This window comes from Bombus affinis, chromosome 16 (genome assembly GCF_024516045.1).
Source record: "Bombus affinis isolate iyBomAffi1 chromosome 16, iyBomAffi1.2, whole genome shotgun sequence".
Classification (NCBI taxonomy): domain Eukaryota; kingdom Metazoa; phylum Arthropoda; class Insecta; order Hymenoptera; family Apidae; genus Bombus; species Bombus affinis.
Window position 1 is genome coordinate 5,341,390 of NC_066359.1, and position 12,501 is coordinate 5,353,890.

Consider the following 12,501-nt stretch of genomic DNA (forward strand, 5'->3'; position numbering starts at 1 on the left):
AAAAAAATATTTTCTCGTAATCTCAACAGATATCACTGATACAGCGCGAAAGCATGGTATTGCAATAAACTATAGCTTATTTTTATTAATCACTAATTAAACACGAAAGAATTGATTACAAAAAAGCGAACGATTTTTCAATTACATCATGCATTTTTCATAAGTATAAATATTTATGCTTTCATATAATCTTCAAATTAAGTTTTCCGAAACATAATCTATATGGTAGAGGTTATGTAGATAAAAACATATTAAGTATTGCTGCAAATATATTTTATTGAAATTCAATTGTGAGATATGGATTCAGGAAACTCGAATTCTAGTGAAACACCCTCGCACCCGCTGGTAGAATCTACTCCACCTACTCAACGAGTAAGTTTATGGATTGATATGTATTCTAATTTTATCACATCTTTATAACCTATGCTGTCACAGAGAACTCGAGGATCACGTCAGAAAGCAGTAGACAGCGTGACGAAAAAATTCCTGCGAAATTTCGATCCAGAACACAGTGAAAGGGAGAAACGAAAGCTTCATAGACGACTATACCAAGGCAACAAAAGACACGCTTTGTACAACGAAAATGGCATATATATCCAAACAGGAGATGATTTGTGTGACTGTTTAAATTTGAATTGCGCAGGATGTCATCTTCCGTGCATCAAATGTTCTTCGCCAAAGTGTAGCCACGAATGCAGGTTTGGCATAAAAGAGTGCCGGATAACTGCACTAATTTTTACAAGCTAGTACTAAGTACATTTCTTTTACTAGGAATAATCGCAAGTGGACGTACGAGTCAATAGAAAATGAAGGCAGCGATATCATCATAAGAAATCCTTTATTAAAAGAATCTTGAAATTTCAAGTCTTTTAATCTACAATATGATTGTACTGTATTTATAAAAACTCTATGGCTGTGCTACACAGGGAAAGGGAGGAACTTCACCAAGTTCTTCATCGAGTTTCAAACCGTGTATTACTTTCTTTTACTAATATTATATAAGTTATATGTATTAGAACTAGAATAATCATAACATAAAAACTGATATACAAGCGTACTCATATCTTTGTTCTCTTCACAATATCCTTGCTTTCAGATTAAACACTTCCCGTCGAATCCTTTCACAATCATATCTACATCAGCATTTTAGGAAACCATAGCAGTATGTCACCAAGCTAGTCACTCTGATCATCCTTGTACATAATCAATTCACCAAAACTGCGTGAGAGAACAGAACAGGAGTTGAGTTGCAAGCAGAGTCCTGCAAAAGCATGATAGGTGGGACTGGAAATCACGCACAGTTGACGGTGCACGTGCGTGTGCACCGGCACACGGACGCGCTATTGATTTTCCACGGCACTTTCGGCGTAGTGCGCACGTACCTAACGCACATACACACGTTCGGCCGCGCAGAGTGGGGTGAGCCCCGGTGCGGAGGGCGTGCGCTTCGTTTTCCATCGAGATCGTGAAAGTTCACGGTAGCGAGTGGCCGGACATAGAAAGAGAGAGTGCTGAGAATATGCTGATCCCGTGGCCGGTGGAAATCGAGCGCAACACCCGTCGATCGATCATTTGCTAATTAACTGCCGTGGTTAAGGTACTTGGACGTTGGACAGGTGACCCGCTTTGCCAGGACATCGACACTGGATGAGTATCCTTGGCCAGGCCAGTTATTATCATCCCGGCTCCTAGAAGGCTCCTTGGTCTAGCACGTTGACTGTTTCGGTGGGCAGAAGATTCCTTTGAACCTTAACGGAGCTCGACCTCCAGTCTGTGAAGTTCATTACTGATTTTTGAATTAGGAAGCAAGAGGCAAGCAAGGGAACGTCCTCTTCAGTGAAACGTCTTCTCCAGGAACTATATCGGCTTGCTGGAAGTCAAAGTGACTTGTTGGACGAAAAGAGAGCGCACAGCGGTATCGTCTGGCCCACAAGGTTCATCAGACACTTTATTATCTGCAGACCCTCCGCATCACCGGGTCAATGCGATCGTGATCTTATCGCCTAATGCGACTCGTGACGCGTCGACGTTTAACCGTGGTCGTGGTTCAGTAATTGGTCAAGAATATCTCGCTCCGGGGTTCCCGGGTACCTCTCTGCTGTTTGTACTGATTATTTTTTATTTCGTTCTTTTTAGATGATCTCGAGAGTGATTGGTAGTGATTGATATTGAAACCCGATTCACACGTTTCTTAAACCGTCCTCGATATTACCATTGAGCCTGCGAAGTGAAAACGTTGTTTGATAACGTTGACAAGAGACTCGAGTCTCAAACATCACTTGTTGAATACATACACATATAGAGGGATAATTACGGGTCGTAAGAGGATTTTGAAGTGGCATTTATATCGGGTCGTCGTTTTTCTCGCCGAGTAATCAGTCAATCGAGCATTCCAATATCGCTAAAAAAAAAAAAAAAAAAAAAGAAAAGAAGAAAGTTCTATTAAATAAATTACACAATCTATTGGAAAATTGCATACGAAAAGGATAGCACGTGGAGCAGTAGCTTGATGACTCCACGTTGACTTTATTCATTAAGCTTACAACTTGTGATTCAATCGTTTGATGATAATTGGAGATACAGTAGTGTTATAATCCATATATAATTTGATTGATGCTCAAAGTGGTTCGCTTTGTAGTTAAATCAGCCAGTCGTTAAACGTCATCGCACTCGTGGGAGTCGAATAAAGAGAGTACATATATTGGTCAATGTAAACAGCAACCGGCAGAGGCGTAAAAAGAGGGAAGGAGAGATTCTAGGGTGGCGGAGGGTTGCTGCAACCTTTACGCAAAAAGCCGTGGGCGTGTGAGTCAATTTCGCTTTTGTACGTCGTGTGCGACAGACAGATTTAAACGGGATCACGGACGGACCCCGGCTGGCGGGGGTTAACATCATCGGGACGGCAGATGTCAGGATGCCGGAGCAGAGCAACGACTATCGCGTGGTGGTGTTTGGGGCGGGCGGTGTCGGCAAAAGCTCTCTCGTGCTGCGTTTCGTGAAAGGAACCTTTCGTGAGTCCTATATACCCACTATCGAGGATACGTACAGACAGGTAAGCCTAAGAAGGATGCGTGAATTAGTATACTTTATACATGGTGTCCCGGTAATCATGGTAAAATCGCCAAAGGATTGGTTCTACACGAAAAAATAAATCAGAAATATAGAATACAATTTTGTTATGCGATGTTCCGTTTTTGTAGAAAATCGAATTGCACAATTATAGACTGCAGATTTTTATGCAAATTGATATTTTTATAAATCAGCATGATAGTTGCCACGGGGGTCATCGGTGACTTACAATTTTCTAAGAATCATTAAATTAAGATAAATTTCATAGACCAAGAAATATAATATGTTGCATCAAGTATAGGTTTATGCAAATTGGTATTTTTATAAATTGAACAAGTGGAATCTAAGCAAAAATGTCTTTCCTCCACTGGATATTACAATTATAATTTATTATAATCTGTATATGTACTTTGTATATTTATTCATATTATGTGCATTTTCTACATTTGTGCAATTTTAGATTTCCTATGTGAATACATAAAAATACAAAAAATAACTTATTCATAGTATAGCCGCAGAGTTGATCTAGATATCGATTAGATTCAATTGCGCGCGAATTTTATTTTTCATACTTCCAAAACCGATATAGTATATGAAAATTTTATTGTCTGTATAATTAGATAATTCATTTATCTATTTAATTAAGTCAATTTGAAGCGGAATTGATCAATTCTAGCAAATTTTTAAAGAATGTTTTAATTTTATCAGTATGTATTTAGATTACTATTTAACCTTTCATAGATGGAATGTAGAAATTTTACTTTCCATACTTTCAAAAGCGATTTAGTGCGTAAAATATTTGAGTATCTTTTTTGGCAGATGATTTATTTCTTTAATTAGGTTAATCAGAAGCAAAATTGATCAATTCCAACAAATTTATACATTTATATACATTTGCATTTAAGGTTTTAAGGACAATATACATTTATATACATATTTCAATATACGTTCTCAATATGATATTTGCATTTAAGGTTTCAAAGACAGAATACAGGTATCCTCGTATAACACGATATAGTTACGTTCCAAAAATATGTCTAGTTATCCAAATCCGTGTTATCGCAGAGACCTTAATGAATCTGAATGAAAATTAACAAAAGTATATTATTCTCTGTTTATAACTAAGAGAAATATCTTACAATTAAGAGAATTACGTATTACGTATATTACGTAAGCGAGGGCAATTTCCTTTCTGGCAAATATCCTCATCTTCTGATATTCGTTGATTTATGTACAATTTCCATTTATGTTTGTTGTAAAAAATGTCATCGATTTTTCATCAGAAAAGTTCCAAATTGCTACTTTCCTAGAAATTAATTAAACATTCCCGTATATATTTCAAAATTCTTGCACATTTGTTGGAACAACAAATATCGAGTTGTAATACTTGCACTTAAAAATTCTCATTGCCTACTATGTTGTGTGCAGAATTTTCCCAATTTTCACATCGTATTGGAGCAAATGTTGCAGGCCTACCATGTTGTACAAGGATATGTACCTGTAAATTTCGATAGAGTTGGTCAGTTCAATTTCCGTGCGTTTCAATATCGAAACAGCCTAGATACAACGTTAATGCATTTCTTATCATTTAAATCGATTTCGCGATCTCGTATATCGAGACTATCGCACGTTTGATAATTAACCGGGGAAGTAGTATAGAATTGGATCGGACAGGCGATGCAAGTAGTAGAGGTATGTCGTGTATGAAACAGAGGTAATAGATTTTCCCGATCAGATAAGTAAGAGGGACCGTCGTGACGTAAATCACTGATGCTTCACCGATGATTCATACATGATGCAAGATCATTGTTCTAATCGTTCATCTCCTAACCATTATCTCGTTCTGTAATCACGAGATTCACATGGTATCGAGCTACGAGTAAACAATCGATCTCCCCGACCGAACAACGTTTCCTACCTCTGTTTTTATTTGCATTTCAAATCCATTGTTCTCTCGACATTGTTATATAACTCGCCAGAAAACGAGATAATAGGGTTAGGTTAGAGATACGATTCGAATACCATTTGAATACGTTTAACTTTTAAATCAACCCTCTATTATTTCATAATTAACGATGCTTCCTGTTCTGAATGTTTTAAGACACGAATGATATTAATTTTCAATCGATGCATTTTTTATGTTTTCGTATATCGATATCTAATGGTTGTCGTCGATTATCGATATATCGCTCATTCAATGAATTTTAACGTCATATTTTAACCATAGAGATATGGTCTTAACAAAGTTACAACGATTCAATATATTCAAACTAAGTTTTTTTTAAAATCATAATTTTTGTGTTATGTCATTGTTACAGTAGATGAGTGATATATATACATATTAATGGAGGCTTTTCCTTACCGACATTAATAACGAATATTATGGATCGCGTTGCGATTGGGATTGCGCGATCGATCGATTAGTGGATAATTCAAATTATCGACGATCCCGTTCAATCGATTGTTTGCACAATTTCTAACATCGATTAAGCGATCATCGATCGTGATCGTAAGTAGATTTAAATTATTTCCTAATCGATTGATGCAATGTCAGTTTCAAGCTCGTTGAAACTATCGAAGAAGTTTCGGAACGAGAAAAAAGAAAGTATAAGAAAGCTTCGTTGGTGGAACTGTTGAGACCCGTGCTGTGTTTGCGACGAGAAGCGTGGCGAACTAACAGAGATATTCAAACGGGCGGAAATGGGACGATTATGCTACGAATATTTCAGGTGATAAGCTGCAATAAAAACATATGCACGCTTCAAATTACGGACACAACGGGGTCTCATCAGTTTCCCGCGATGCAACGGCTCTCCATAAGCAAAGGTCACGCCTTCATCCTGGTGTATTCGGTGTGCTCACGGCAAAGCCTCGAGGAACTACGACCGATCTGGGCTATTATTAGGGAGCTTAAGGGACAGGACGTATCACAGATACCTATAATGCTGGTAAGGCCTATTCTTTTGGTTGTCTCGTTTTCAAGTTGCCATATTTTTCTTACAAAATGATGTTGTATAATATGAAGATTAAAGTGAGAAAGCGAGGAATGTTACAGAATAAATATAACCTGAAGAGTAGAAGAAAACAAGGATTGTCATAAAATAGTTTTATCGAGAAAATTAATATTTTAATTCACGAGAGGAACAACATTTAATGAATTTAATTATATTGTTTATAAAACGAAGTTTATATCTTAGACATCGTAAAAAATGACTAATAAAATATTAATTACTTTTATCCTTGTTTTGTTTCAGTGCAGTAGAACAAACCAGTACATTAAATCTTTAACGCTGTTTTATGGAGACATTTTGGACATTATAATCATTGTAATTCGATAGTTCTCTACTCCCAGTTGTCAGAAACAAAATGTATTATAAAGTGGAAAATCACGAAAAATGGACATTCCTCATTTCTTCTCATCTTTCATATTTAAAGCAATCTTTCTATAAATTCTTCGCAAGAAGAATACCAATATAATTTGATATTTCTATTTGATTCTCGTTATTTAACAGGTTGGGAACAAATGCGACGAGAGTCCATCGGTGCGCGAGGTATCGATGAGCGAAGGAGCAGCAGAAGCCGCGAACTGGGGCTGTGGTTTTCTGGAAACATCCGCCAAGACGAATCACAACGTAAATGCATTATTTCGGGACCTGCTGATGCTCGAGAAGAACAGATCTGTATCGTTGCAGCCTGTACAAAGCAACAATGCGATCAGTCTAAAGGAGAAATGCTGCGTAATGTAACCTAGCAGAATTAGAGCAGCCATAATGGAAAGAAGTTGCGGTGCATCGTGTATGAAGACGACCAGAAGAAAGAAGAAAAAGAAGGAAAAAGAAGAAGTTATTCGAAGGACAAAAGTAACAGAATCAGTCGGCGATTTCTCGACCCGGCGTGGCATCGGCCACGGTAGTCTCGACACGACCAGTAGTTAGAATAGATTAGATTTTGCGCGAACGAAAGGGACGATAGATATCCGTGAGACTACGTGTCGTACAGGGTGTATCTAATGCTCTTTTTTCATTAAGAAGCTTATTCTCGCGCAGACAAATAATTCTCCAGGACGTTTGTGGGTCCTCCAACGATGAGATCGGATAGATTGTGAGGTTGTGCGTCGGTAAGAGGGATAATAACGTGCCGATTGTTACAACGGTCGATTCAGAGCATTAGGGCCGCTTTGTAGTCTCTTTCTAAACCAAACCGTATTACTATACTATTGATAGATTTTTTAATTTTGATACAGAGCGACGTAACTCGGTCCGTCTTCTAGGTTTCACGAGACCAACGACGCGTTTTTCATTCTGTACCAGTCGGCTCGTTAATGGATCATTATACATTCTGACCATTCGCTCGATTATCCCGAGCTTACTATATGGAAGGGACACGATCGTTCTGACCGGCATAGAACCGATCTAGACCAAGTAACCGATCTGACAAAAAGCGATCGTCCTTTTCGTGCCCAACGGAACAACGTGGATTTTCCTTGAAAGAGCAGCCAGTACAAAGCTTATAGTCTCGACCACGTTTGTTGATATATATGTATTAATGTACGATGAGATGTATACCGAACAGGTTTAACGATCCAACACAGAATCAACGCTCTTTCACGAAAATCTTCCGAGACCGCTGTCCGAGACTACTAACGCGATGATCAATTTCTGGGACTAGTATCGCATACAAGTTTTCTCCATCCGGAGATGGAGCATAGGGGCGAAACACATGCGAACGAGAAACGATAAAATTAGATAAAAAGTTGTTACGAGATTGGTTTTTGTTGAATAGTTGTAAGGTTTTTGTAACGATGCTAATTAGGATTTATTACTCGACACACGTTGGTTGATACAATTACATGTACTTACACACACTTACACGTACACGGACAACACACAGAAAGGCTTACATACGTGTATTAACACGCACAAACACACACAGAGTCATTAGGCACCATGCGTTTCCCGTGTTGACCCAAATTTTAGTGTTTTCCTCCTGTATGTCGTACGCACAGACGTAGGCTATTAGTGTTTGCGAGGAGACGCTAATTAAAGGGACTCGCCTCAAAGGGCTCGTTTGTTCCTCGACTCGAGTTTCGTTTATCTTGCTACTCGCGTTTATCGTTGCAACCGAGGTTCCTGGGCCGAGTTTGGGCAAACTTTTTCACTATGATATCTCTGTCCTCTGGTATTACTATTACTATCATTGATAAACGAATAGAGAGGGCGAAGGAGAATTTCTTAAAACAAACTTTAGGAATTTTTGCCAATTTCTTCAAAAGTAGACATTGTGAGTGTCATCAGCTTGAAAAATTTGCCTTGACTGTCCAGCTCATCTTTGTTGGAGCGACCGATTACTATAGTTTCCTTTGTATTTAACTGTTATTCGATGACGTCTCTGTATCTGTGGGAGCCGAAGCTTCCTTTCATTTAAGAAACGCAATAGAGGCACGAGTGGATGATAAATTAGTCTCTAATTTGGTCGGTAGAGTGACTGCTTGTTTTCAGCGAACATCAACGAATTATGGTTCCAGCCATTTTATACGTGGTCGTCGTTTTGTCTACTCGTGCCGGCGTTCAATCATCGTACCGATAGCTTTAAGAAACAAACGCTGTAATTCTGTCTAACGCGTTAACGGGACAAAATACGTTGTCCCACTGATATTACGATAGACAAACGATCAATGACATTACCATGATCATTATTATTATTGTCGAATCGCGAATCACTGGGCGGTTGTTTCACGAAAGGAACACACATATCCTGTATTGTAACCGTGAGCATACAATCAGGTACGTGCGTGCACAATTTAAGGAATGAGGGCCGGTTTCATGTCGATTCATCGTTTCTTAAACTCCATATTGTCGTTTAAATCTAATTTAACAAATGAATTGTGGATATTTATGCAAATTCTAATTATTGAATTTTTTTACTGACTGAATATTGTAGCAAGTACTATTCTTTGAATATTTTACATATTTATTTTATACATTATTTCAAATTTCGCATGACCGTATAAAAATCTGCAATTTATCAGCAACTGATACGTAAAAAAAAGTTCATTTACCTATATATCGTTTAGCGACTAGAAAAGTCATCCACGTCGAATTTGTTTTCTTAGAATTATTGCAAGGTTGAAAAGGTTTGTTACAATGTAATGGTCAGTGTTGCATTAATTTCTTGGCAGCCTGATGCTCTCGCGTATCTGTGCATGAGTCTGTATATACATACATACCTGCATGTTATATTTAGATGCAAGGTTAAAAAGAGTCTAGTCAAAGGCGAATCTGACCTTATGAAATCGACCCTCAGCATGCTGAGTGACGAGAAGAAGGGTGGCAAGTAAAGGGAAGGGAGGGAGGGGAAAACGAGGAAAACACACACACACACATGCGAATTAGAAATCGATATATCGTATTCTATGATTTTTTCGGGGCCAATCGGTGTGATTTGTATAAATTGTGAGCTTTTTCTGCGTGATCGTAGGTCGATTACTATTGTTTTCACGGTTTTGCAAACAATTCGCAAATATAACTTCTGATTTAATCCTTTGTTAATCACGTTGAAAAATCTCTAACCGCGATTTTTGACGATTTTCTATCTGCGAAATCAGGCGATCCTTTTTACAGATGTTGGTGTTCGATTTTTAGCATTCGTCGAGAACATTGTATAACCGTGCTTCGTCTTATATACGTACATTGAATCGTGATTTTCAAAGGATTAATTTTGGAAGCTTCCTCGCGATAAAAATACGTTACGCCGAAGCGAAAATTTGTTTCAGTGAAGTCGCATTACTTCGTCCTTGTTCAAAGAGCGCGCGCGTCCGTCGCGCGTGCGCGGTAGATCGCCCGCTCAATTTTGAAATATTTATACGCGCCAAACAGAGTACACGCATGCATCGAGAGCATCAATTTTTTATCGTATTATAATTACTAAGGCACGCACGACCACGAAACATAACAGAATACGATGGATCTCTTACGATATTACGCTTTATTTTTTATTGTGTGTCCACGAATGTACCTATGTACGATATTTCCAATAATCTGATCGCGACTGTTATTCGAAGACGAAAATTGAAACAAAAATGTTATACTTAAAAAGGCGGTATTGGGTAGATTAAAACGTTAAAAAAATAGGCAACGTTTCTATCAGAAGCATTTAATATAGAAATTCATAGATATAATTACTGTAAGAGAAACTAATAAGTTTCAGAGTGATTAGAACGCTTGATTCAATTTTTCTATAAGAAATAGAAAATATGGTGGATGCAATATCCAAATAGTTGCAATATTAATGAGAATACAAATTGTCTATTATATTACAGATATATTTACTTAAAGATGTAAAAATCTAGATAGTATACTATAAGTAACTAACTATTTCACTACGAGTCTTCTATAATGGCGCAGTGGTCTAGTGCTTGCCTTCGTACGCGAATGAACTCTGGCTCGAGTCCAGCTCAGGATAGAAATCTTCTATTCGATTTTTCTTCGTCGTTCTCTCCATAGATTTAATTCCATTCAACTTATTATAGAGCGTCGATGTGTCAAATCGACTCTGTCACTTAAAATAAATCGAATAATCGTCGTGAAACTAAAAAAAAACAATATCGAGAAGATCGGATAAAAAGGAGGATCGTCTTCGAATAATAAGTTCTACGATTAGGTATTTGAAGAGAGAAAGAGAATGAGAGAGAGAGAGAGAGAGAGAGAAAAAGAGAGAGAGAGAGAGAGAGAGAGAGAGAGGAAGGATACAGGGTCGTTCGTGCTAAAAATTCCAAAGAATACGTTGTCGTTATTTATGGGAAATTTACTTAGGCTTAAGCTTGTTGTTAAGTGATGATCGATTTTAAAAACATGCATTCTCTCGATAATATCCGTATCTTCTCATTACTTTACGAAAGAAAGGAGAGGAGAAGGAACCATAAATGATATGTGTTAACGACCATGATGAGGAAACAATGTTAACGCTTGTCCACCTAGCTTCCTGCAGAAATTTCAGTGTAAAAAGAAAAGAGAAGCGTGTTTAAAAATGAGTTTTAAGCAACTGGCGATAAAAATATGCGGTTGAATCGAAGGTGGGGGAGGAGAAGGGGGACAATGGGGGGTGTTAGAGAAAAAGTAAGTCTGTGATCGATATCGTGAAATAAATATCAACGAAGTTTTACCATATCAACAAATAATCATATCAATGATCTACCATATCCATATAACTCAGGTTGAAGCAGAAAATATGAAAGATAAAAATAGAAACAGAGAAGAAAGTATAACAATCAAAAAGGAGAACCAACTATCTGATCGTGCAAATTAAATAGAAGATCCGTGAGTGTTTTAAGGGATTATTCAAATTTGGTTAACTCCCACCTTTGATCGGTCGTAAATCGACGGAAACGAAGGAATCACATATCATGGCTACGCGTGTTCCACAGTATACTCGCGGGTGTGCGTCTTTAGGAAGGCACGAAGAACGTTTTAAATATTTAGCGAAACGAAGAAGAGATGAAGAAAAAAAAAATAACTAATAACATTACGAATATCGACAATGATCGATTTATTGTTGCGATGGCTCGTTTATTATTATTATCCACACTCCAGAACCGTTTAACCGGCTACGAATCTGTACTCGTGAAGAAAATGAAAAAAAATATTATAAAACCTGCGAATTATACAATCTTAATTCTTGGCAACAAGCTTGTTCTCTACAACCAATCACTCCACTTCCAGTCCTGGGCCATCTCCGTTCAAAATATAAGTATCATATTATTTTTTCTTTTTTATATATTTGTTTTCACCATTCAACAATATTCCTTTGTATTCGTTTTTTTCAGTTTCAAAGAAGGAATAATTTTTGGATATAAGATTCTTCAGTTCAGTGCAGACTTGCAATCTTGGTCAGCTTCATTCAATACACTATTATTTTTCATATATTTTATTCAACCCATTCAATAATACTTTGCTCTATTTCCTTTCAGTTTCATAATAAAAATAACTCTTTCTGCTGATACAAAATTTTCTACTTTAATGGACATCGATGGAACACATTTAAATATCTTCTAACCGAGATTTCATATTACCAAATGATTTACTGTCAAGTGGTTATTATGGTAGCTACACAAAGTATTGACACATACCTTCATTTTCCAATGAAGTGTCTCTTTTCCAGATTCTACGTTTCATTTTCACCGTATCAAATCTTTGCAGTCATACAATACTACTACTACAAGAATAAATTACAACTTGAATGAATTAGTATGTAAATGCTGTAATAAAAAAATTAGTATGCCAATATTCGTTGCAACCACTGTATATGCTGTATGTGCTGTTGCAACCACTGTATCAGGGACAAAGTTAATCCACAATGGGAATGACATACATCGGATTATAAAAATTGTTGTGCATTTCAATGTTTACGTCAGATACATAGACTTCTAACACTATA

At 37.3% G+C, this 12,501-nt stretch overlaps 2 protein-coding genes and 1 long non-coding RNA gene across 6 annotated transcripts; 2 read left to right on the forward strand and 1 right to left on the reverse strand.

Moving 5' to 3' along the window:
• The first annotated feature begins 9 nt into the window (after positions 1-9).
• LOC126925814 (ARL14 effector protein) lies at positions 10-1,057 on the forward strand. Its single transcript, XM_050741813.1, has 3 exons — positions 10-372; positions 436-698; positions 772-1,057. Exons 1-3 carry the CDS (start codon positions 298-300, stop codon positions 854-856), a joined length of 423 nt encoding a protein of 140 aa, XP_050597770.1. The 5' UTR covers positions 10-297; the 3' UTR covers positions 857-1,057.
• Positions 1,058-1,433: 376 nt separating this feature from the next.
• LOC126925808 (GTP-binding protein Di-Ras2) lies at positions 1,434-11,580 on the forward strand. Of its 2 annotated transcripts, none has more exons than XM_050741798.1 (5): positions 1,434-1,725; positions 1,803-1,934; positions 2,843-3,052; positions 5,799-6,017; positions 6,582-11,580. In XM_050741798.1, exons 3-5 carry the CDS (start codon positions 2,915-2,917, stop codon positions 6,813-6,815), a joined length of 591 nt encoding a protein of 196 aa, XP_050597755.1. In that variant the 5' UTR covers positions 1,434-1,725; positions 1,803-1,934; positions 2,843-2,914; the 3' UTR covers positions 6,816-11,580. The 2 variants fall into 2 exon arrangements, with proteins under 2 accessions (XP_050597755.1, XP_050597757.1); XM_050741800.1 differs by having other exon boundaries at positions 1,807-1,934.
• Positions 3,627-5,517, reverse strand: LOC126925819 (uncharacterized). 3 transcript variants are annotated; one of them, XR_007714108.1, is made up of 2 exons: positions 5,432-5,517; positions 3,627-4,567 (listed from the first exon to the last, which is right to left on the reverse strand). It is a non-coding gene; the product is annotated as an uncharacterized LOC126925819 (long non-coding RNA). The 3 variants fall into 3 exon arrangements; XR_007714106.1 differs by lacking the exon at positions 5,432-5,517 and adding an exon at positions 4,988-5,369; XR_007714107.1 differs by lacking the exon at positions 5,432-5,517 and adding an exon at positions 4,988-5,369 and having other exon boundaries at positions 3,627-4,912.
• Positions 11,581-12,501: the final 921 nt, after the last annotated feature.